Raw genomic sequence first — 26073 nt, forward strand, 5'->3', positions numbered from 1 at the left:
GGTAACGAGATCTGGCAGCCCTCACTCCTTTTTTATCATCCCATTCCAAAGTTGAGCGAAATACTGTGCTTAATGGAATAGACCCAATAGTCCCTCATCTTGAATGATTAGCTCCCTGAAACATTTCATCATTCTGCTTGATTTTTCATACTTTAAAACATGGTGAGCAAATGGCTAAAATATTGCTTCATTCATTCATTCTCTGATGCTGCAAACTAGATATCCTCTAATTACTTTACCAGATAAGTGGTTGAGATGTCATTTCATATTCAGGGTTTAAGAGCTATTCAGCTCATGCCTGAATTTGTTGTGAGGAGAGTGTGGAGGTTTTTTTCGGTCCTTGTCTTTCTTAGCTTTTGGCTCATCCTTAAAGGATGACAATGGCAGATGAAGATGGTGACTATTGGTACAGAAGTTATTTTAATTTGAAATATTAATCGAATATTTTAGCAAGTTTTTTTATTTTCTCCCAAAAAATGTATCATTTGACTTTCAAAGCACTTTCTTTATAACAATGATATTTTTAAATAATTTTCTTTTCACCTCAGATCAGTTTCAACTCCATAGTGTTCTGATGTGTAAAAAAAACAAATATGTATTTAAAAAGGTGGTGATTTTTGTGACAGTGAATATTATGGAAATCAAACACTATGGTAGTGGGACTATGCATGATCATGGACTGAGGATGGTAAGCCGAATAATGGAATTTAATTCATAGTGCTGACTCATTGCCTCGATACCTTTTATGTGAAATGCAGGTTGGGTCCTCAATCCCTCTCGACGTTTTGATGCATGACTCCCTGTTCTCATAAGAAACCATGTTCCGGTTTTTCCTAGTTCTGGTTTTTTTGTTTCAAAATAAGAACTGCAGTCGAGGGTTCCTTATGGAAACAGCTCTTCTTATTCTCAAGTTCAGAATTTTAATAAGTGCTCCGTGGGAGGGGGGAGGGAGTATGCAGGCATTGCCCAGAAGACGATGAGGGAGTTATTCATCAAAACGTTGATACAGATGGAGGATCTAACACAGTGGAAAACCTGAGAATATTTCACTAATAGTTCCACCATATGCTGTGAAACCACTGGGAAATAAATGTTTAAGTTTTTATTTAACACTCATATCTACATAACCCAATTTTTTTTGAAAATTTAATGTTTTAGCATGCTCCAAGGTCAATATAATGATTTCAGAACATTGCCTCTAATTGAAAGCTGACTAAATCACCAAGTCAACAATCAGGGACTCCAGGTCTAAATCTCTTTTAAGTTGAATGAGTTATTGCTCTGAATATCTCACATACTTATGTATATATACATTTTGCCAAACACTGCACCAGAGTTATCAGCTGTAGGGTCAGTTTGGTAGGTGAGGGTATAGCTCAACTAGAACTAATTCCAATGTCATATGGAATTCACACCTCATGGTAATTTGGGTTACCAGTTCCTTTCCCTGTACCACCTGCATAGTTTACCAAGAATATCTGACAATTGAAAAATCACACAGCTTGGGTGAAGCTGAGGTTGTCATCAGAGGCATCCCTAGCAATCAAATTCAGGCCCTCTGGTTAGTACAACAGCACTCCATCCACTGGACTACTCCATCCCTGCTGGCATTTCATATTAGGGCAAATATTTTGCATGGCCTTACCCTTAGCAATCTCACCAACTCCAGACCATGCACTTTGTCCCCTTCTTTGCGATCGTCGTCGCCTCCGCTCCACTCCCCATCAGCCTCACCGCTCGGGTTGTAATATTCGGATGACGTTGTGGAAGAGGAAGGAATTCGACGCCTCAGGGGCACTGCTGGGGGCTCAGGAGTGCTCTGTTCCTGTTGATGAAGAACCAACCAGCCAGAATAATTGTAATGTTAATAAAATGTATTTGCGTGATGTAACATTTCAAGCCATTTGGCAACATTTCGCTTGTTCCTCCAATGTAATCTCCTTTTTCAGAGGTGGCAGATACAGGATTTATACAAGAGGTAGGGGAGCACGATTTCGAAGCAAAAACACTCAATTTATATGGCAAATAAAAATTTTGCATAATATATTCTAGTTAAATATTTTCTAATTTGTTTCTTTCTGAAGAAAAACAGTTGGATTTCACTGGTTGGCTGCTGTGATTCAAATATAGTCTTTTGAAAGTCCACAGTTTTTTGTTGAATTTGCATAGTTTTTTCATCAGACAATTTAGTAGATTTTTACATTATAGTCAATAATGTTTTGCAACAAATTCAGCTGCCCCGATATGTCGTTAAAACTTAAGTAATTTTTTCAGAAAGGTGTGTTCTACTATTTGTTTCAGTAGTTCCGATAAAATACTTCAAAATTCAAAATAAAATATTTATGCTAGAAAATAAATGATGCCAAATGAACAGTTAAGTACTATAGTAGGTACATGAGTCAGAAAAGTTTTTATTTTATGAGCATCTGTATAAAAGGACATAATTAATCTGGTGATTCGAATCAAAATATGCCAACAAAATTTTACTTCATAAAAATTTGTCCAGGGATATTTAGAAGAATTTTTCCCTTTTACATGATTTTTTATTTCTTTACATTAATTTTTACATGAAAACTCTAGCCCATCTTTTTTTCAGGGGTGGCACGTGCCCTGTGCTTCATTTTTATCTGCCCCTGTTTTTTTAAGGAGATATTGATAAAAATGTGAACGTGATTGGATTTTTAAATGAATCATTTAGTTTTGCTCACAGTCATTGACAAATAAGTATTAGCAATGTTAACGATCAATAGTTTTAAAGTGATAAAAAAAGGTTAAAATGAATTTATGGAGTAATGAGAGGTGAGATTAATGCGCATTGAAGTAAGATAAGCGCTATTACAATTGCACACAAAAGACGGAGGCAGCGTGTGGAGCAGTGAATAGAACAGTGCAGCCTTGAGCAGGTATTATTACAGCCATGAAAGAGTAAAGAGGAATGATGTGCATAATTCATTCATCGTTTAGATTCATAAAATTAATTAAGTTATTTCAAGTGGTTTAAACACCACAAAACATTAGGGTATTACATTACTCTCATCATTGAGAATAATGAAATAGCAATCATTTATTGCAGTTAAAGTATGTCACATTTGAGAATAAAATGAAAGATAAAATATTTATTTTAAACCATAAGTCTCAAGTTTGAGGGAGAGAGATTTTTCCCGCACATCTTTCAATGAAATTTCCTTTTTTTTTTTTAGCAATTTTTGAGGTGGTTGTTCTTATGACTCCAAAACTTTATTTCTAGGTTGCTGCCTTACCCCAGAATTTCCACATATTGAGTGTCGGCTCTGGCTGCGGAGAAAAGCATTAGGGGTGGTTTCCCTTTGCTTAGAATTGAATGTGAGAGAAAGAGTCCTTCTAAGACGTGGCATTCGTCTTGAAGTTCCAGCGTATTGTCCGAGGGAGCCGTTCCCTAGCGATGAATTCTCTTGGCCAATTGAAACCTGTGATCCAAAGTCAGCAGATGTCTTTCTTTTGGAGGAAGAGGTCAGTGCAGTCGGATTGTCATAGGTCTGAAGGGAATGAACCAAAAAAATGAATATATTTTGAATGAAATATGCATGAGATACAGAAGTTTCATAAAATTAAAAAAAAAAGAATAATGAAATGAGTTTGAAGGCATAGATGTTAGTGAGAAGGCAAGCATGCTCGCAATATTGGCTTAGAATTTGATAGATCAGCAGTTGAATATTTAACCTGGCCACAATGTGAAGAACTTGGATATGTGGTATTCAACCAATGGAATTCATAGCTATTTAGCTTTCAAATAATACTTGTGTGTGTGAATGTGGATTATAAGTAGTGAAGGGAAACAAGAAAATGCCATTTAATTCTAATCACCATCTTCTTAATCTAGTGAAACTACTTTTCTGCTACCATTATTGAGTTTTGATTAAAATATAAGGGTATTGGCTCATTAGAAATTGTGGAATTACAGCGTACATTGTGAAGCATGGGAGGTTTTAATTAATTACCCAGTAGGTTACTGTTAGGTATAAGCAACTCTGTTGTAAGTGTGCAATATAATTGAGCACAATATAGATGCAACTGGTGAACATCTTACTTTTTGAAAATGGATACTTTTGCTTATATTCCCGATGGTTTATTTTTGCCTTTCAATTGACTTGCTTGACTTGGAACAAACAACCAAACTTTTAAATTCAAAGTTTGTTCTGATGGTAAAGATACATGCCCAGAAGTCAAACATTCAGTACATAATAATCGTAGGGGTTGAGCTATTTTGTCAAAAAAACATAGTGGGGTATGAAATGAAAATAACAACTTTTTTTACTTATCAATAGCAATAGCCTATATTGGTTAGGGTATTTTTTTGATGGGTCTAGGCATTATATTCTACTTATGTACTTCTAAGCCCCACCATGCTTTACACTAAATACCCTTTAGATCCCATATTAAAATAAATTATATTTAGCTCTTCATACTTTCTAACTACTTCCATTCCATCCAAAATGTTTATGCTTCTCCTCCATCTGCCATGCTTTCGCAGCTTGTAACCTTAACTGGTAAATTTGAAAAATAACTTTGGTCATTTCAACATTTCCACGAATTGAGTTGCAATGTCCTGTATAAGGTCACAATTTTTCTCCCGGCAGATTGGAAGTATGGAAGTTCAAAATGTATGAGGAGCTTCAGAAGGGGAGAGGAAAGGTTGTTGCATCAGCTTCTAGTGAAGTTCAACTGCTGAAAAGTCAAAAGGGTGATAATGAGAAGTGAAAAAACTTTTTTATACATGCGAAACTCACATTTATGTGGACTTTGTGGTTAATGTCAATCAATTCTCTTTCATATTGGAGTAACTTCACCTCTATTAATAATAATTAATCAAAATAACCAAACCACCATAATGAACTCAAAGGTTTATCTGATAGTCGAGGATGTATCTCATCTTGTGTGTACTTGGCCCTATGGTTTTGGCATGAACTGCATGCAAAACCAGAGTAATGAGAGATTGCAGTCCCACTCCCTGTGCTGCCTGTGGCTTCCCATTAAGATAGGGTGCTGCAAAAATCACACAGTTCTGGTTAAGCTGCAGGTATCCAAAGGTATCATCCAGTATTTTAACCTGGACCCTTCAGTCAGTAACCAAGCAAACTATCAGCTCAACTATCACACCACCACTTGGAATCACATACTCATTTATAGAAACATCTATGACATAAACCTTTGATAAATCAGTTACGATCAAATTTAGAGTTGAGATGAATTTTTGTGTATTTAAAACATTTGAGTCATGGAAAGACTTTCTTGAATTATCTTTAAAGTTTGCTTTTATACCATGCACATCACAGTTTCAACCTGAAAGTTGGTTTGATGCGTGAAGGATAATCTCTCATAGTACTAACCCCAAACAACAGGTGAAATGCACACATCAAGGGTAGGGGAGCCAGTTCCTTTCTCTGTGGTGGCTATGGTTTCCCAGGAAGATCTGGTATTACCCAAAAAATCACACAGCTTGGATGAAGTTGAGGGTACACAGAGGCAGCAATTGGAATCGAACCCAGGCCCTCTATTAAGTAAGTCAGTGCTGTATCCACCACTTCCCCTACTTTTACACAGAACCGACAAATCGTTATAGAATAATGGAAGTGGATGATATTTGTTTGGTTAGTGATGAATTCAAACAGATCTCCAGTTATATGAAAACCAAAGGATTTTTACCTGTGTTGAGATACTCTGGGGTGGTGGAGACGTCCCCACGGATGCCATAGAAGATGCTTTGCCCAGGATCTGCTTCTCCACTTTCATAGCTCTGGGGGGTGACGTCCCGACAGCCATTGAAACTTTCATGACCACTTCCTCCGTCCCCGTGGCTGTTGACTTCGTACTGACTGGGTAACTATTCATCCTCTTGGGGTTCATGGCCCTGTCATCTCCGACTGCATTGGACGGCATGACGGTGGGTGAGTTTGCCACCTTCCTGTAGCTGAAAGGTCTGTCATCACCAACTCCAGTTGACATTGTGGGCACAGGAGACCTGGTGACCCTCCTGAATGGCGATGGCCTGTCATCACCCACTGCAGTGGAAACTGTAGTGATGGGCGATCTGGAAGTTCTCCTGAAGTTAGTCGACCTTTCATCACCAACTCCAGTTGACATCATAATCACTGGAGATTTGGTCATTCTCCTCATCTGGGAGGGCCTGTCGGCATTCGACATCATGGGCACCGGAGACTTGGCAATCCTCCTGAATTGGGATGGCCTGTCATCGCCCACACCTGTCGATGTCACGGACACAGGAGACTTGTTGATTCTCCTGTGTTGGGCATACCTGTCGTCCCCTATACCGGATGAGGCTGTGGATGGAGGTGGTGATTTGGCAATGCTCCTGAAGTGGTTGGCTTTGGCACTGGCTTTTTGTGGTCGAGGGGAGTATGATTTCCATCGGTGACCCTCCATTTCCTGCACGGCAGTCACTATGCTTTCCTCCTCTGAGCTCTCATCGCCGTCCTCGTGAACGCTGACAACTTCTCTCCTCTTGTCCTTTTGTGCCTCTGATGAGCCTTTAGGAAATGCCTCTGCAGAAGCGCATTAAAGTGAAAATTTATGATCATGTATGAGTTACACAGTAGGTGGAGGTTCTGGTGTCATTTTTCTTATCATTTGATTTTTTGAATTATCAAGCATTAATGTATTAATAAAATTACAATGCAACAATCATCAAGCCCTTGATTGAGTCAAAGAGGTTTACAACCACGTTTATTTGTTGTCCATCAACATTACCTGTAATGCAGTTTTCTTCTGTAGCATAGTTTGTGATCGTGGATGTTATGATATTGCTTAAAAGATTTTTTCAAATTTCAGGAATGGCAATACGAGGGTAGTTGGAAAGGCTCTCGGAATCACCACCAGATGTCAACGCTACCGTAACGAGTTTCCCTCATAGTAATAATCAATTTTTATGAGTAAGCACGTGACGCCTCAGTATTTTGGGAAGAGATCTGTGGTGTGGATGCCTCTCTCTTGTTGTTCCAATGCAATGATTTGTGAAGATGGAAAAAATTGAGATTCGAGCAGTGATTAAATACGTAGATGTAGACATATATTTTGCAAGCCTGAAGGAATCTAATTTTTGAGACGGGATCAAGACATTGGAACATCTCTGGACCAAGTGCAGTGTAGTGTACAGGGAGACTACATTGAAAAATAAAACAATTTCACCGAGGTGAGTCATTTAATCCTATTCCATTCCGAGAACTTTTCTATTTAACCTCATATGTTGGGTTTTGTAGTAGTATGAAATAAGAAGACCAGAGGGGATTTATTTACTGTTAATCACCCATCTGGTGGTGCCATTTTTGCCATTTTATGTAGAAAATATAATGCCTGCTTATTAATTAATTTTAAAATTTTCTTGTCTATAAAAAAGGCATTGAAATGCTATTATAGGTAATATATAGCAAACCCTATTTTTTCTATAGCTTTTATTTTGTTTACGGTTGGAGACCTCAATTTTCACAATTTTAATCTCATCTAGTGAACAACAGTAGATTAAAAATCAATATATTTTGAATTTTTATTCTTGATATTCTACAAGTTAAGGTTTTGCGTACATAAATGTTCAATCAATTAAAAACAAACAATCCTTTGAAATCTATAAATTTAGGGAAATAGATATTAAAATAAAATGTATACATATTCATAAAAGATATATAATTCCTTCATTATTTATTTTTAGATCACTGGCATTCTGAGTTACCCATTTCATGAGTTTCAATCAATTTTGGGCCGCCCTTTCTATATTTTCGAATGGCAGTACTAGTTTAAAATTTACTTTAACGCAATCATTACTTGGGTTAGCATCTATCAAGGTAACTTAATTGCTTTACTTAAAACTAGTAACTTAATTGCTTTAATTGATCGAACTGTGCTGAGATGGAACATCACTGACCTTCAACTTCTTCTCTCTGATTTGGGTGACCCACGGGATTCGAGGCCCACTCAGCATTCCGCTGTGCCACATTCGCCGCCCCCCCTCCCACCTTCATGCCCCTCTGCCCCTCCGCCGTCGTTGTCTTGCAACACACGGAGCACACCCTTGTCCCAGGCTGGTTGACAAAGGTGCAGTGCTCGCATGGCCAGGCATAGTTAGGCACAAACAGCACGGCCTTGTCTTCATCCTCTGGCCCGCCCTCATCCCCCTTCCCTTCTCCGCCCCCTCCCCCACTCGACGGCGCCCCCTGTTCAGGGCCACCCCCTCCGCCCCCATCCTCCCATGGTGAAGGGTTCATCCAGCCACCCTCAGCCATTGGGTGGCGTACCTCGGGAGGAGGTTGTTGCGGCACACCTGCGTGGTGGGGGGATGGGGGGACCATGACTGTCGGAGGGTGGTGCGGCCAAAGCTGGAGCATGGAGCCACCCCACCCCTGATTTCCTCCATGCCAATGGTCGTGGTGCATGGGCATACCACCCCAGGGGTGGCCAGCTGGATTTATCATGCACCCAGGGCAGTGATGTAGGTGTGCCATGGACTGAGCCTGCGGGGGAAGTTGTTCGATTAAACCTTTTAAACCGTATAATGAGCCATGGTTGTGTTTATCACAAATGTTATCTCATTGTTCGAGCCTGGGGTTTAAATCGGCGGAGAAAATTTTTTTCAGAAGTATGAATAACGCTATTAAATGCAAATTCCATTTCCAGTTAAAATGATATTCTGTGGGGCTTGATACACTAATTTGGGATCATACCCAAAAATTCAATAGAAATCCCCTGGGAGTATTTTTGCCACACCATGCATACAATTGGGGAAAGTAATGAATCCCACACCTCACTCTGGAATCTCTTGTTAAAGGGAGGTCAAGGGCTAAGGTATTCTTTCCATGCATTGGGAAATTCACTAATTCACTCCTGAAACTCTAGTATTGACGTAGGGCAAGACCATGAAACTTCACAACATGCACTCACTATCCTCATTCAAATAAAAAACATCCTGTTACTGTTCCTCAAACTTAACAATATTTAATACAATAAATTGAGTAGTTTCAGGCATGATGTGGTGGAAATCGAACATAATGAATAGCTGATAGTAGCACTTTTCCACTGGATAACATTTATTTTACAACCAGGTTTCGATGTATTACATCATCATCAGGTCTACAATGATGTGATGCGCCAAAACGTGGTTGTAAAATAAACTATTTATTTTACAAGTTATTTATCATTTAATACAATTATTTTCGATTCCTGGGGTAGCCATTTTTTACTGGAACTGGGTGGACAGATCCATTTTCAAGGAGAATGTCTCAGGATATACACTGACTGCAGACTAAATTGAAAAAATAAGATCCATGATAGTACCCTAAGTCATATTACCTTCCTCGTGCATAATTCAACAAAGATTTGACTACATGTTAAAGCCTGTATCTTTGCTCTTACCCATGAAAACTCTTTCTCCTTTTCAGAAATCACACCGCTTGGCAAATTAAGTCCAACTCTCTGATGATTAAATATATTTTCTGTGTACACATGTAAAATATATCCAGTTGCAATCTCTGAGTTTAGCTCTTAGTTTAGTTTTTATATTTATATATGTGGAGATAAACTTGGAGAGAAGAAGTTCTAATTTTATTAATTACCATTTGAATTAATTGTGTAGTGAATAAGGAAAACCACCATTTGAGTTTGGCAGCAATGATATCCTTCACCTTCCTAGGCCTCTTCTCCTGTATTCTCTTCCTTAAAGAAACACCAGCATCAGGTTATGTCCTTTTTCATTACACATTATGTGCCCCGGTTATTTTAGCTTACTGCTTTTCAAATTTGTCAGGATTCCTAGCCCCTCATTCATTCTAATTGATACGTCTTGATTCATAAACATTTTTGACCTATGAGAGTTTTAATTTTCGTACTTAGCATTACATCCGAAATGCTTCAAGTTTCTTCATGGGTGCTTTCGTTAGTCTCCCAACATTTTACTCCATGCAGAAGAACCATGACCATACAGCATCTTAATAAGTGAATCTTTGTTCATTGCATGAAATATTGACACCCAAACTTGATAAATGAAACAGTTTCTGGCGTCACTTGGTGGAAATTCTTCATATTGAAATTAAATTTAAAATACTTCGCCTTTCCACATAAAAAATTTTTATGTGGAAAGGCGACTTATTTTAAATTTAATTTCAACACCCAAACTTGTTCATATTTACATAGGTATTTTATATCCTTTGTTTAATTTCCTCAAGTGATTCCACTACTCATCTATTTTTCCACACCTGAATGTGTGTAATTGACTACTCTTTCTACTGACTGTTCATTAACTGGTACTTGTCCAGGGGTCATTTGGTTTCTACTGATGGCCATATATATTTGGTTCTCTTGGCATTAAAATCTAAACCATACCTTTGGCTGGCCTCTGATATGCATGTTATTATGATTAAGATAAGTGTGTCATCTGCATATCCGGCATTGTGAAGACAGTTGCCAATTATTAGGATATGCCCTTGTCCATATCTTCTTGGGCAAGCTCAATGATGTGCTCTGAGTAAACATTTAAGAAGAGCAGAGGGTAGAAATATATATTGAACGCCAATGTTCTTCCTCTGTTTATTATAATTTCTTCAATGGTTTCATTGTCAATTCTTATGGTTGCTGCCTGGTTTTAATAGAAGTTTTGAATGATGTGGAGGTCCTTATCATTCCTGAGGACTGATGTCAATTCATCATGCTCAACTTTGTCAAAAGCCTTCCGACAGTCAAAAAAAAAACATATGCATGCATCACATTGTGAATCTCAGCAAGCATTGTTACAGTACCTCAACTGAGAATGATGCCTCTCTCATACCAAATGCATCTCAGGAACCAAATTGCGTTTGACTTTTTTGTTCTTTGCGATTTTAATGTTTTATTTTATGGATTATTTTCAGGACAATTTGAAGATGGCGACTCCGGAAGGTTATTATTCTATGATCTTAATACATTCTCACAATGTTGTTTTCAAGCAAAGCTTAAAACGTATTTTGAGTCACCTAAATGGAATTTGATCCATATTGTGTACATTGTTTAATAGAGTTGTTAGATAATTATATGCTCATTATCCATGAACTTAAAGGTTTGCTAACTTTCATGCCCAGTATCTCTCCCAGGTACAATATATAATGACATCATATGTGATAATGCCTGAATCTTATTTGATGCATTGATAGACCAGGGTTCTGATGAATAGAGATAGAGAGACTACTCTCATCAGTTGGATGGAGATGGCTGAGCCACTGTTTGCTGCATTCTGCGAGTCACTGGCTTTCTGAAGAAAATCCATCTTCACTTTTGCTCATTGATGACCAATTATAGTAAGTTGTAAGGGTTGCTGAGAGGCATCTGAGCCCTCAAAGTTCTCCGATTTAGCCAAAAATCTTCCTCCAAGTGAGCAGGGTGACCAATCAATTTGCCAATGCCAGGAATTACATAAATTTGGAAATAATAATGTCAGGAATTACAGGTATATAATTTTGGAAATAATGGGGAATCTGTGGCTGAAATTGTTTAAAAAGTCTGAGATATGATATCCAAATCAACGATATGATGTGCAAATCAGGAATATCTAATGATAATTTAGTTTGAAATTTAGTTTTGAGTCAGTTCATGCTTGCCAGTTGACCATTGTGCTTGTAGATCCTGGGAAAAACTATAACTATAGTTTTCAGACCAAAATTCTGCGGCAGATTTTGCAATGAAGGATGATCCACATTACCAATCTACCTACTCCCTACCTACTCAGATTCCAAACACACTGGATAAAAATTGACGGGACAAAAAAATCAGGAAAGATCGGGGCATGATATTCCATAAAATGAATGCCCACCCTGTTGAGAATATCCTCACACATCTCTGTTTATGTGGCAGATAATGGAAAGCAGGGTGAGTTTTCCCCATTGGCTGCGACCAAGGTCATACCAACAAACCAAATATGTACTCCCAGCTACTTGAAGTGGGGGCAATGTAGTGGGCAGGACCTTAGGATTGTGAAAGTTTCTTGAAAACTGAGGCTGAGACAATTCCCTCAATAATGAACAGCGGTTCTGCACTGACAAGCCCTCCGTGGTCTCTTCATTTCTTAATAATCGTCACCTAGTCTACCAAAACACCAAACTTAGACAAGTTCCATGATACATATCTTCACGGGTCACAGGAACACGCACCACTTATAACTTGCAGGTCAACAGGCCATGCATCAGGGGCCAACTGTGTCTACACATTAACTAAAGGGTATGATGCACATTTGGTTTATCATTAGAGATATGGATAAATATTTGAGGGCACTACTGACAAGAACGGATGAGAATTACCTGCTGCAAGGGGGGACCTGATCCCCCCCAGGGCCCTAATCCGGCATTGAGATCTGTCACTGAGGCACTGGAGACCATTCCTCCCCTTTGCCAGCCATTATTCCATGGTGGTGTCAACTCAGAACGTCTTCTGCGACTAAGGGATGCAGTCGCAGCGTCACCAAATGCACTCTGTGGCCATGGTGATGATCTGCCATCACTGCCAGGTGACTAAAGGATTTATCTATAATGGATGCCTTTGGGTTCACAAGCTACACATTATACCATTGTAATGAACATGATTCTTTGGCCCTCGCACACTCACCTGCGGCCAGTTAATGCCCATCTGCTCCATGCTGGGCGGTGAACCTCTGTGAAAGGCTGCATCGCGCATGCCTCCCATGCTCCCCTGATCCCAAAGGTCGCCCATGGATGCTCCCCGGAAGCCATTGAGCCCTGGAGATTTCATCGGAGATTGCGGGGATCCGGTGAGAGAGGGATGTCGCCACCGTCCATCGGAATTTTGGCGGAAGGATGAATGAAGGCTGCCCTCCCTCATTGCTGAAAGAGTTAAAGGAATAGATAATTACAATTCTGAAGGCTGTAGAACATTAGTAAAGAGAGGAGATTCACTTTCAGTATGTCTTTTCGCTTTGACCAACTGTGATCACAGAATATTTTGGTTTTGAAGAAATCCGGACCAGCTGGAAATCATCTTTCGGAAACACTTTTTGAACTGCTTCCATACATAGTTGTGCTTGTTTGCCAATGGGCATATCAAATTTGGAGCCCAGATAATTTAAGTTTAATAAATAATATATTAGGCATTGAACAGGAAGTTCCACTTTCAAAAGAATTAGTTTACATAGGTATTATGAATATATAAAGTAGTTAATGTTGTCATCTGAGCAGTTATTATTTGGGATATTGTTATTTGAAAATAAAACTAGAAGATCTATCAAAGTACAATAGATTCCAAAATTGTGTAGTCATCAAATTTTAGGTGGGTCACGGTAGTCCAGGGGTAGAGCGTTGGACTACTGACCGGAGGGCTGGGGTTTGATTCCCAGGCAAGCACTTCTGGGCACCTGTAGCTCCACCCAAACTATGTGATGTTTTTGGGTGCCAGATATTCCTGGGAAACCATAACCAGCACAGGGAAAGGGACTGGCCCCCCTACCCTGATGATGTGTGGATTTCATGTGCCCTCAGGCTTAGTACTGAGTGAACTTTACCAAACCATCCTTCAGGTTGATTACTGTGTTTTATATATGTGTGTGTGTGTTTGTGTGTGTGTGTGTGTATATATGTGTGTGTATATATATATTTATTTATTTATTTATTTTTATATAATATTTTTGTAAACTAATGAATAATATAAATATTTTCAAAACAGAATGCTCTTTGGAGAAGTACAAATATATAAAAACATTGATAAAGATTTTTAAACCCAGGAACACAAATAAAGAACACACATATGTAGTTTCGATGGCATGGCAGTCATCATCCGATGATGACTGCCATGCCTGCATGCTATATATATCATGCTAATTTCATCATGCTAATATATATATATACAGGTATATAACCTGAAGGAAAGTCCCACTGGTGTGAATAACAATGCAAACCAAGATAGCACTATTAAACAAAAATACAGAGAAACTCACACATATTCCAAATTTTCGGTGGCCAAATCAATTTTCCCAAGGGAGAGAAGAAACTGAATATTCAGTTTTTGCATTTACATTATATTATATATATATATATATATATATATATATATATATATATATATATATATATATATATATATATATATATATGTATATACACCCATAAAACTTGGACAGCAACAAACAATATAAGAAAACATAAGAAGAACACTCACTAAATATATATTTAGTTTTTTAATACTAGTATCTAATAGTCGAGATTGTTTACTGAGAACAAGTGATTACATCTTTCGATATGGGCAGATGCATTATACATATAGTTGCTTAATCATGCTTAATTAAAACATATATCATCAGACCTAGTGTGATTTGGAATAGACAAAAGTTAAAGTTACACAATTTATTAATTAATTTCGTTTTTATACAGCATTTAGTAAGATTATGTCATTGTTCAAAGACTGTAAGTGTAGTTCATCTGGCAATAAGTCCTGTAGAATTATTTGTTTAGCATCCCATCTTGAAATTAATTTAACTTTAGAATTTGTGCACTTTCATTCAAGTCTCTTAGCCATAAATTGTACATAATTTTATTGTTGGTAGCCAACAGGTTACGGTAGGTTTTGAATGAACACAAACTGGCTATATTTCTCAGCCCCACCTTACAAGAGAAAACCTGACACCCCACCCAACAATGAACTGTTCTTTAATTCCTTATTAATTCCATCACCCTTCATTGTGTCCAATATACCCATCCTTTTTTTTTAATTCTACCTCACTTGCATAACACTCTCCCCTCTTTCCTTCAAAATTCCATCATCAATCAAAATACTTTGCATCTATACTTCCTGCTTCCTTTGAATTTCTCCCAACAACCCTCCCTCCTCCCCTTTCAACATGCCCAGTACTTCTTCATTTGTTTCCCATTCTGTTCACTTCACCTTTTCCATCCTTTGCCACACCTGCATTTAAAAAGCTTATCATCTATGCCAACCATCTTGCTTCAGTTACGTAAACTATGTTTGACAAAGTTTTCTCAGGTCTTCTTGGGTTACTTGGGTTTTGACTCAAGTTTGAAATGTCAGCTCAAATGCAACCCCAAACTTGGTGAAAGACACAAAAAAACTGCATCAAGCTGATATGCCAGGAAAGCACTAGATACCCTATGTGTACCATGTTTCCAAACCATCCAAAATCACATTTCATATCAAAGTTTTCAAATTGCAGATAAGAGACCCATAATATACCGATATTTTTTATGAATGAGACATGAGGGATCACTGTGTTGTTTATTTTGTGGTCAAAGAAGATGTGATTAATATACCTGCAGCTGAGCAGACTTAATGACAGGCATACGATATAATATTTAAAGGTTTTGGATGTGAAGGTGCTCTGCATGTGCAATAGCACTGCATTCAGGACAATGTTTGTTCCTTCCGGCCCAAAGGGGATCGAGCTGTGTGAAAATAGCAATTCCTTTGATGCCTCACTGTGAAATTTCGAGGGCGATCCCACTGCAGAAGAGAGGGGTTGACCCGGCAGCGGAGTGCGAGGGGGGCCGCCAAGGGAGGAGCCCTGAGGGGGTGGTGTGGGGGGGAGGGGCCGACTTCCCATCATCCTTCTCAGACTACCCATCTTCTCCGAGAGGGAGAACTCCTTCTTCATCTGCCCTCCATCCTGTCAAGTACAGTGGAAAACATTAGTCAAATGACCCGCAAAAAAAATAAACTTTCCAAGAATTTCCAAAAATTAACTTGAATGTGATAAAATTTATTGATCATCACGATATCCAAGTATTAATTCATTCATATCTAAATTTGATGTGTATTAAATGATTAGAAAAACGTCCAGCTGGATCTTCAAAAATATAGATGCCTAATGAAGGCATTTTACATTACAAAAAACTCTATTAATTATTTAGCCTGTCCACCCATTCACATAATTGCCTGACATAAATTGATTTTTTGTAGTTTACTTTCAAATGCATTTAATAATGTGGTCATTTATTCAAAGAAACTGTAGGAGATGCCGCCACAGTAACTTTTAACGGAGTCATCCGCTATTATGCATTTCAATGCAACAGTTTTAGAGTGTAAAGATCATTCGCCTTGACCGGGATTCAAACCCAGATCCCTCAATGTCCAGTCAAGTGCTTTAGCCGGTTAAGGTATCGAGGCGTCCTTTTAAACTCTGAAATTTTGAGTTTTAGAGGACGCCTTGATAGCTTAACTGGCTAAAGCACTCAACCGGACACTTAGGGATCCGGGTTCGAATCCTGGTCAAGGCAAATGATCTTTACACTCTAAAACTGTTGCATTGTGGTCATTTATGTTTTTAATAAGCCAATGGTCGGTCATAAAAGTTTGTTCACACTCAGTCAACTTTGATGAAGGAAAAATTTGTTAAATTCTATGATTGCTTCTAATCATTATGTACACTTGTAAAGATTTGAATAGAGCAAAGTCACAAGAGTTATTGTTAGCAGACGGACTCTTCTACGGATGGTTTCCATGAATTATCCAGTCATCACCTGTCTCTCTTTCCCAAGAGAAGAGAGCAGACCTCCTGTTGACGGCAGCCTGAAGAGTGTGGTCACCCTCTTCTGCCGGCTCCTGGGAGGGGGGACGGGTGCCATGCCGATCTCTCCCCTCGGAGGCAAAGGTGGTCGTGTCAGCGTGTGAGCCTCCAGCACCTTTTGCATAATGATGAGGGGGAAAATTCAAGTCAGTGCAGAATATAGCATAGACAGAAGTAAATTATATGGTCGCCATGCTCATTACAAGTGCCACCAATAAAATGCCTTCCTTTACTTAGGATCTGCCACTGCTTTTCCACATGTGATTTCTAATTATATTGCATTACCTTCGGCATATTATTTCTAGATCATATTTGATTGCTCTTCTGTCACATAATGGCTCATACAAGCAATCAGCAACGTCTGCTCTGGACTCCCACATTGTTTTAGCATCTTGCCTGAGACTTCCGTGACCAGAAATCTTCTTTTTGCACATCTGAAAAATTTTTATGTTTCGCTCCCTCATATTTTTCCAATTAAATATTTTCACTTTCTGTAAACCTGATATTCTAGGTTTTTAGTAATCCATTTCTTAAATTTGTACCGCAATATATGTATATTTCACTAGTATTTGAAAATTTCAGATAGCTTACAGTAAAAAAATTTACGACATATCCATTAGTTTGATTTGATATATTGATTGATATTTGATATATATATCGATTGATTTTCTTTTTGCAGTCATGTGGTCATCTAGCAAAGTGTTTACTCCAATGGATGATCTATGTTTTTTGTTGTCAAGCTATTCATTATGTACCGAATTTCATGAGCATTTCAATATGGAAAAGAGTCTGAGGCAAGTATTTTGTACATATTCATATAAGGGGCAGATTCATTGTGCTTACAAAACTGCCCTATTTTACTCAACATATTTGCATTCTCTGCTCTGCTTTATCCCCTCCTCCAGAGTAATTCAGGTTACAGATCATTTTGAAATTATTATTTTATTTGTTTTAAATATATGGGTGATGACTTAAAAAAAAGTTCTCATATGTGTTAATATGCTGCTAAAACATTTTTGCTGGTGATGTGTCTTCTTTTATTTCTGCATTCAAATCTCTCCTCATGCTAAAAAGAAGGAATAGATGGGCAAGAAAGCAGGGGTTGTTGTAATTACAACCAACTATTTCCAATGCACAAGCACAATGAGGAAAAATGAATTAGTTGGAATCATAATAGAAGTGAATATTGATTCTGTGATTAAAACTGAAATACAAGTAGGGAACAAATTAAGAAGGGCATAAAACAGAGATGTGATGAAGAGGGTAATGAGGGAATCAAAACTGAATAGAGAAGAATGGGAGGCTGTGATAAGCCATTATAGGATATGAAATACTAATGATAATCCCTAATTCAATAGATTTTATAAAAGAAGTAGTAGTAGTTTTTAGGGGAGGCGACTGACTGCTGAGGACATTTGCGCCATAGGGGATGGACAGAAAAGGATGAAGGGTAGAGAGAAACCCGGCATCGGCATTAGCCTACTCTTTATGAAAGGTACCAAGGGGTCCGCAGCTTAACATCCAATCCGATGGACAGCATACTCACTCAAAGTGCCCTCCACAAAGCACCTCAAGTAGGGATCGAGATACCTCTGAAAAATATTCAACTCCGCCAGGATTTCAACCCAGGCCCTCTGGGTGGGAAGCTAGTACGATAGCCACCATACCAATCCAAGTCCCCTTATAAAAGAATACAAAAGAATACTTTTTTGTTGCCTTATTTCACTGAATATAGAAATTATGAAATCATATGTGATGTGCATAAATTTTGTTGAAAAGTAGATAATTAAAAGCTTAATTCACACGAAAATGAATGTCAAACATATTTTTAGTGCATATTAGGGTGTGGAATATGAAATTTGGTTGCATAAAGTATGAGGCAGTCATCAGCAACAGAGTCAGGGAATGGTTTTCCTTGACCATATTACACATTGATTTTGCATAAATGGTTGAGTTTTCACACTGTCTAAAAGAAACATAGATGAGAAGGAAATGAGAAAATGGCAATGGCAAAAAAATAATATCTGCTATACAAACTGAAGTATCTGTAATAGGGTTACTCTATTTAAGCTAACTGTGCATGATGGTGTTAGGTACTAGTTAATATAAATTGTATCCATGTCTATTGTGAAAAAACTTATTCACATCGTATTTAGGCATTGGCTATTGGTATGGCCATAAGAAAATTTTACTATACAGTTTCAGGCTTTGCTTTATGGAAGTATCCATATTAAAATATTTTGTACTTTTCCTCAGGAGTTTCTGTGTAAAAATACAAAATTTTTAATAAAAATAGGAAAATTATTCAATGTCATATATTTACAAAATATAATGTTGGCTAGATATTTTTTTTATTATTATTGGTAATCCACCATTTTCGTGTAGCTTTTTGGATGGACACAGTTTGTTTCTTAGCCTGGCCAAACAACTCAAAACCCTGTACCACACACTGCAATAAACCCTTCTTTAATTCTGCATACTTCTTTCCTCCCTTTATTCCACTAAACCTGCCTATCCTTTTCCTCCCTCTTCCTCGTTTGTCTACTATTCTCCCCTCAATCTCAATTTTCACCATTCCTTAAGCATTCAATATGCATTGCATCCATCTTACCTGCCTCCCTTGGATTTATCCCCACTATCCCCTTTTCTCTCCCACCATACCGAGCACTTCCTCATTTGTTTTCCTTTCTGTCCACTTCACCTTCTCCGTCCTTCTCCACACCCGCATTTCAAAAGCCTCAAATCTATGCCTATCATCCTGCTTCAATGACCATGTTTCCATGCTGTGCAAAACCATGCTCTGAATCAAAATTTTCAAATTTATTTTCTTATTTTACATACTCAAAATCACTGTAATCGATTCCCTCCTCCTTGTGACAGCTTCTTTGCCTAATCCAATTCTTCTCCTAATGTCCCTACTACTTTGACTATTTTGGTCAAGAAAACTTCCGAGATACATAAACTGTTCCACCTGCCCTAGTTTGTGAACTCCTATTTTAATATTTAGCTTAGCTCTTCACTTTCTTGCAAACCACCTAACCTTTGTTTTGTTTACATTTATTCTCATCCCATACCTATTGCACTGACTTTCTGATGCACTCAACAATGCTCACAACCCCTTGGCGGACTGACAAACTAAAGCTTGATCATCCAGAAACCTTACTGATTATACGTACGAATGCCACACCAACTTTAAATACTATCCCTAGTTTTTCCCATACTTCTTTAACCAATTCCTCCGCTTACACATTGAACAGCAGCGTTTATATGTTCATATAGTCATTGAAAATATGGCACCCCTTGGCTGAAGTAAATAAATGCCTTGCGTCCATACCTTTCTCACATGTGACTGCCGCTTTGGGTGCCGATGGTACATGTCATCACAGGAAGAGCAGAATATCTGTCCAGAGCATAGATCACAGCGCACTGCTGGTGTTGATCCACCGCAGAGGTCACAATGGCGCCCAGTTCCCTTCCTGAAGGCTCCTTTTCAAGTAAATAATAACTCAATAAAGTTTAAGTCATCACTTACTTCAGAAAGATTGCCTGAGCTGGATTAGAATGAAATTAGAATGTGCCTCTGTCTAGTACATCAGAAATGCACTCTTGAGTGGCATTTTCAATGTTAGATCAATGCACCAACCTTATTTATATGCCTGAACAATTTTTTGCACTTGATATTCCAAATACAACCAGCTTTCTTCATTTTTGTTTGAAAAATATTTACTATATTATTTTTTGGCATGACATTAAACTAACACTACACATATTGGTTCATCATGTACACCTATTTCCATAACGCACTTGAATACTGCCTTGAAGTTTATAGTACTGATATAAGATTAAATGTAACTGTAAGGCAACTTCCATGCATTTCTGTTATGGATAAGGCAATTTTTATCTAAATTAAGATGAAAAGACATTGTGGAAATAATGATTGTTTAGATACAATGACAAATAATGCCAGGATATTTTATCAAAATGAAGGCTCGCAGTTGAACTCATTTACTTCAATCCTTCTTTGGAGAGACTGTCCGAAAAAGAAAAAATAAAATAAAATATATATATATATATATATATATATATATATATATATATATATATATATATATATATATATATATATATATATTTTTTTTTTTTCCACACATTAATTACATTACATCTACGCATAAAATTTTACATTAATGTCATTATCGTATAAACTTTTTACCTGGCAACATTTCTCTGTACCCTCTTTAATTTTGCTTCACATTTTAAATCACAGCATGACCGTCATGCATTTAGGCGATTTATCGATGATCAAGAATATAATTGGCATTTAAAAAACACACATCTCAATACATATTAATACGTGACAATTTTTAGTTTTTCATACAATATAAAAATGAAAGTCATCAGAATGATTTGAGAAAATCTCTAAGTGATTATCTATCAAAACAACTCCTGCATATCCCTGAGGGCCATTATGTGAATGAAAATTTGAAGCAGAAATACAATAAGTGATATTTAATGTAGGAGATATGCCGTAAAGAAGACTTGGGCAACTTACCAAAAGGGGGAGGTCGAGGGGGTCCATTCATGTAGGATGCGGAGTTGACATCAATCACTTCATACTCTGGGTCATCGGGTGGAGGAGGGGGGGGAGGCATTCTTGGAGGGCTGTCGCCACCCACCTTGACCTGCAGAAAATGGAAGATGATATGCATGTCAGCAGATCATAGCCATTTTGTAACGCAACTATCGTTGGCATCTTACTTTAAAATATTATGTGCTAATATACTACTTTATGACATACTGAATTTGAATGGGTTTCCATTCATTAGTAAATAAATTATTTTTATTATAGGTAATCTACCGGTTAAGGTAGGTTTCGGATGGACACAAACTACCAAATAATTCTCTCGTCTCACCTTACAAAATACAACCCAACATCCAGGACCAAAATCCGCCCCTCTTCATCTCCATATACTGCCTTCCTCCCTTCATCCCATCCAACATCCCTATCCTAGTCCTTCCCTTTCCTCGTTTGCCTAACATTCTCCCCTCTACAACAGCCTTCAACACCCCACTGCCGATCAATACGCCCTTAATCCATTATTCCTATCTTCTTATAATTTCTTCCAACAATCCCTCTCCTAGCCCACCATACCTCGCCCACTTCCTCATTTGTTTTCCTCTCGGTCCACTTCACCTTCTCCACACCCACATTTCAAAAGCCTCCAATCTACGTCTATCATTCTGCTTCAATGACCACGTTTCCGTGCCATACAAAACCATGATCCATATAAAAATTTTAACGAGCTGTTTCTTAGCATCATTATCCAATGCCCTCCTTCTGGTGAAAGCCTCTTTGTCTAGTGCAATTCTTCTCCTTACATGCCTACTACTTTGACCATTCTGGTCCAAAACAATTCTGCGATTTGTAAACTGTTCTACCTACTCCAGTTTTTGCTCTCCTATTTTAATGTTTAACTCAGCCTTTCTCTTTCTGGAAGACTGCACAACCTTTGTTTTATTTATATTTATTCTTATTGCATATCTATCGTATTTTATTTCTAATTCACTCAGTAATGCTTGCAACCCCTTGACAGACTGACAAGCTACAGTTTGGTTATCAGTAAAACTAACTGATTTTACGAATTCCCCGCCCACTTTCATTCCTACCTCCAGTTCTTCTCCTGCCTCTTTAATCATTTCCTCGACATAAATGTACATTGAACAACACAGGTGATAATGGGCAACCCTGCCTTACCCCCCTTCCTTAGACTGCCCATCTGAACTCTACATCCCTCACTCGCACCTGAGCAGTCTGAGACATGTACAGGTTGCGGATTAGCCTCCTTTCCCTCCAATCTATTCCTATTTTCTGCAATATACTCATTAGTTTTCCCCAATTCACTCTATCAAACGCTTTTTCGAAATATACAAAACAGGCAAACACGTCCTGGTTGTGTTCTATATTCCTCTCGATTAATAATCTCATTACTGCAATGGCATCACACGTGCCTCTCCCCTTCCTGAACCCAAAGTGAATTCTTTAGGTAATTATTTGCCGTACTCTCTATCCTCTTGTTAATGATCCTAAGAACCAATCTAGTTGTGTGCTAAAACAAGTGTATTAATCTGTAGTCTGCACATGATGTAACCTTCACCTTTTTTTGGAGTAGGAACTAATAGATCTGACAAATAATAACCAGTTAATTGCTTGCAGAATCCTTTAATTGGGCATGCTTTTTATTTTGATCTTCCTATAATTTCAACCATGGGGTCTACCACTCTGTAATTAGCAACGCATAATTAAATCCCAGTTTCTCCATTGCATTCTAAAATCTGCACCAATTGTATCTGACGTTAAAACTACTTGGGTTTTGTCTAAACTAGATATTAACATGAAATAGTCATATTTTAACTGTTTGGAAAAAAATGCCACTTATATCAATCGGGAAATTAGAATTATTCGTAAGGAATATCTTATCACCAAACACTATTTAGTCATAGCTATTGAAAACCAAATATTTGCAGATGTTGATTGATGGATTCTCATTTTATCTGCCTTCAATTACTCGGTAGAGAATATGATATTTAATGTTGAAGATGTTGATAACGGATGATCCAAGCTAGCTCTGAGCAATCGATGAAACGATGGAAGGCATACTTAAATATGATAACAAATCTTCTAGGTTAATTCAATAATATTTATTCCCTTAACGATTAAATTAAACCTTGTAAATGATTCTGACTCTTGAAATCACATTTGTCTTTTATTCAATACTCTTGAAAAGAATTAATGACAGAACAATCACAGATGGCATTGCATCTGGGCATAATGTGCATATCCATTATTAAAATAAGTCGAGGAAGTTGATGGTGCCGTTGACGTCTTTTTCCATGGAGAAGGAGATATTCCGATGAAGAGTGTTTAGGAAATTAAGGAAGGAGTCTAACTGTCGGTTGGCTCCGGTCCATAGGCATAGTATATCGTCCACGTAACGAAACCAATAGCCCACGTTTTTGTTATGCTGATTGTCAGCATTAAAAAGATGTTCTTCTACAGAATTGAATTGACGTCAACGGCACCATCAACTTCCTCGACTTGACAATCACAATTAGGGATAATAGACACGAATTTGCAATTTATAGGAAACCCACATATACAGATCATATAATTTCTAATGATTCCGCACACCACTTTTCTCACAAACACGCAGCCCTCCACTCCATGATCCACCGCCTCCTACACATCCCCCTTTCCCCCAAAAACTTCAAAATTGAACTTGTGAATATCACTAATATAGCTACCAACAATGGTTTCAACCCCAAACTAGTTGACACATTACTACGGAAAAAACAAAAAGCAATGGCCATAAAAAGCATTTTCGTATCTCAGCCCGCAGTATCTAAAGATTTTAAGTGGTGCTCGATCCCGTTTCTGGGAGATCTTTCATATAGGATTTCCAACTGCCTACCCACCTCACTCAAAGCAGCCTTCTACTCACCCATAACCCTCTCCAAACTTCTAGCCAATGGAAAAGACACCCAGGATAGCCTTCTCAAATCAGGCATTTATAAACTGAAATGCGAGGATTGCAACAGCGTTTATGTCGGTCAGACCGGCAGGAATATCAAGTTACGAGTCAAGGAACACGCTAGGTGTCACAAAAATCAGAATAACAACTCTCTCTTCGCCAAGCATTTACTAGAATTCAACCACAGCAGTGACTTTGTCCCAGAGATATTACACACACTCCCAAAAGGATTAAAAATGGACGCTCTCGAGCAATTAGAGATTAGAAGGCACTTGGTGAACCCCAACACGACACTTTGTAATGAGCAATTATTCCCATACCCCTCCCCACTCCTCTCCGAGAAATTAGCCTGGAAATGGTCAAAACAATCCATCAACGCACCTGCGAGCCCCCACCCCCCTCAAATCCTTCCAACCCTCCCCGCCCCCACTCTGTCTATGCTTGCTCTGTCTGTTTTGCAAATTTGTACCTGATGATGTCGCAAGTCGGTGAAACGCGTTGTACCGTATAATAAAATCTGTGGAAAAGTACGAGTCTTTCTTTCTATTTTAATAATGGATATTAATTACTTCCACGAAGTGAAGCCTGAAACAATAGAATATAATGTGCATATATTTCTGGATGCACTGTATCGAAAAAAAATCTTGGCAAGATCTGTACAGAGTATCTATGAAGGGAAAGATGTGTGTTTTGTTTAAATTAAATGTGGATTTTGTTTAAATAAATGAAAGACATGAGAGAGTCACCAGTGTGTGTAAATAGAATTCAGTCACCACTAAACAAAAAGTTGAAACAATAAATAATCCTTAGAAGAAAGAATGCCCATTATCACATCAGGGATGCATTACCCAAAGTACAGCAAAAAATGTTGAATAAAGAGAAACCCTGATTTGAGTACTTTAAATCGCTTCCTATCAATATTGGAAAAAAAGTGAAGAGTGATATCATTTCACAAATAAAAACATGTCAATTTAAAAGTGTGAAAATCATTCGACTTGACCATGATTCTAACCCAGATCCCTAAAAATCTATCCAAGTGGTTTAAACAATTAAGAGACCTAGACATCCTCCTAAAATATGAATTTCTTTGAGGCTTCAAAGGAACAAGATGTTATGACAAAATCCCATGCATACACTGTCACAAGTAATTATAGTTGTGTGCAAGTCACCACAGTTCAGTTGAGGTTACAGCTGATGTTTAAAACACAAAAGTGTTTTACTGTTGATAAATTCATTTGCTCGGTACCTAATTGGGCTAAAGCACTTGGCTGGATATAAAGGGATTGAGGTTCTAATCTTGGTCAAGGCAAATGATTTTTACACTTTGAAATTGATGCATTTTAATGCACATTTGCGGATGAATCCATCAAAAAGTAGTGTTGCAACATCTCCAATAGTTCTTTGAATATGTCACACAAAGGCTAGATGGTCCAGGAAAAGATGTCTTTAAATCTTATTCTTTGAAAATGGGTTGATTGAAAGTTGTAATGAAAGCACTTCACCTCCTCATTTGAGTACAAATCCAGTCAGATGCCAGCGTTAATGAGTTACTATGGGCATGACGTTTTTCATCTGGTGACACCTGATATTCCTAGAGCACTCATTCTTTATAATGTTTTCCTCCTCTTCCACAAAGAATTAAATATGCTGAACCAATTTCCATCCTTTAAATTATTCTAATCACTTATGTAATCCTGAATGTTCTTTTCAGACTAACCTGGTGTCAGTCAAAAAGGGGAAATAATTCAGTCTCATACTGTTTGTACCATGATCAGTGCATACGCTATGACAGGGCAGTGTCGTGGGAGTGATAGGTTTGTTTGATTGGTCAAAAGGAGCATTTGGGTTGAGGAGAGGACATGAACACTGACCCCAGCTGCTGAGGCTGCAACCATCCAGTGTGGCATTGGTCTTGTCGGGCGAGGACGACCTGGCATAGGTTTCCGCCATCTCTCCTGCTGAAAGAGTGACCGAAATGTAAGTATATTTTATTTGATCCTTTTGACTGATATT

General features: G+C 38.0%; 1 protein-coding gene across 1 annotated transcript in view; it reads right to left on the reverse strand.

The window, feature by feature from the left end:
- The window catches only part of LUBEL (Linear Ubiquitin E3 ligase), a 55493-nt gene that overhangs the window by 21073 nt on the left and 8347 nt on the right, over positions 1 to 26073 (reverse strand). The window contains exons 2-12 of the mRNA XM_071592571.1: positions 25932 to 26018; positions 21084 to 21213; positions 19866 to 20017; positions 16485 to 16646; positions 15445 to 15631; positions 12610 to 12845; positions 12306 to 12515; positions 7913 to 8498; positions 5683 to 6539; positions 3261 to 3515; positions 1646 to 1825 (exon numbers count right to left, since the gene is read on the reverse strand). Coding sequence (XP_071448672.1) covers positions 1646 to 1825; positions 3261 to 3515; positions 5683 to 6539; positions 7913 to 8498; positions 12306 to 12515; positions 12610 to 12845; positions 15445 to 15631; positions 16485 to 16646; positions 19866 to 20017; positions 21084 to 21213; positions 25932 to 26018 — 3042 coding nt within the window. The remainder of the gene's footprint in view (positions 1 to 1645; positions 1826 to 3260; positions 3516 to 5682; positions 6540 to 7912; positions 8499 to 12305; positions 12516 to 12609; positions 12846 to 15444; positions 15632 to 16484; positions 16647 to 19865; positions 20018 to 21083; positions 21214 to 25931; positions 26019 to 26073) is intronic.

The sequence above is a fragment of the Hetaerina americana genome, unplaced genomic scaffold, assembly GCF_022747635.1.
Source record: "Hetaerina americana unplaced genomic scaffold, ioHetAmer1.1.p SCAF_5, whole genome shotgun sequence".
NCBI classification, from domain to species: domain Eukaryota; kingdom Metazoa; phylum Arthropoda; class Insecta; order Odonata; family Calopterygidae; genus Hetaerina; species Hetaerina americana.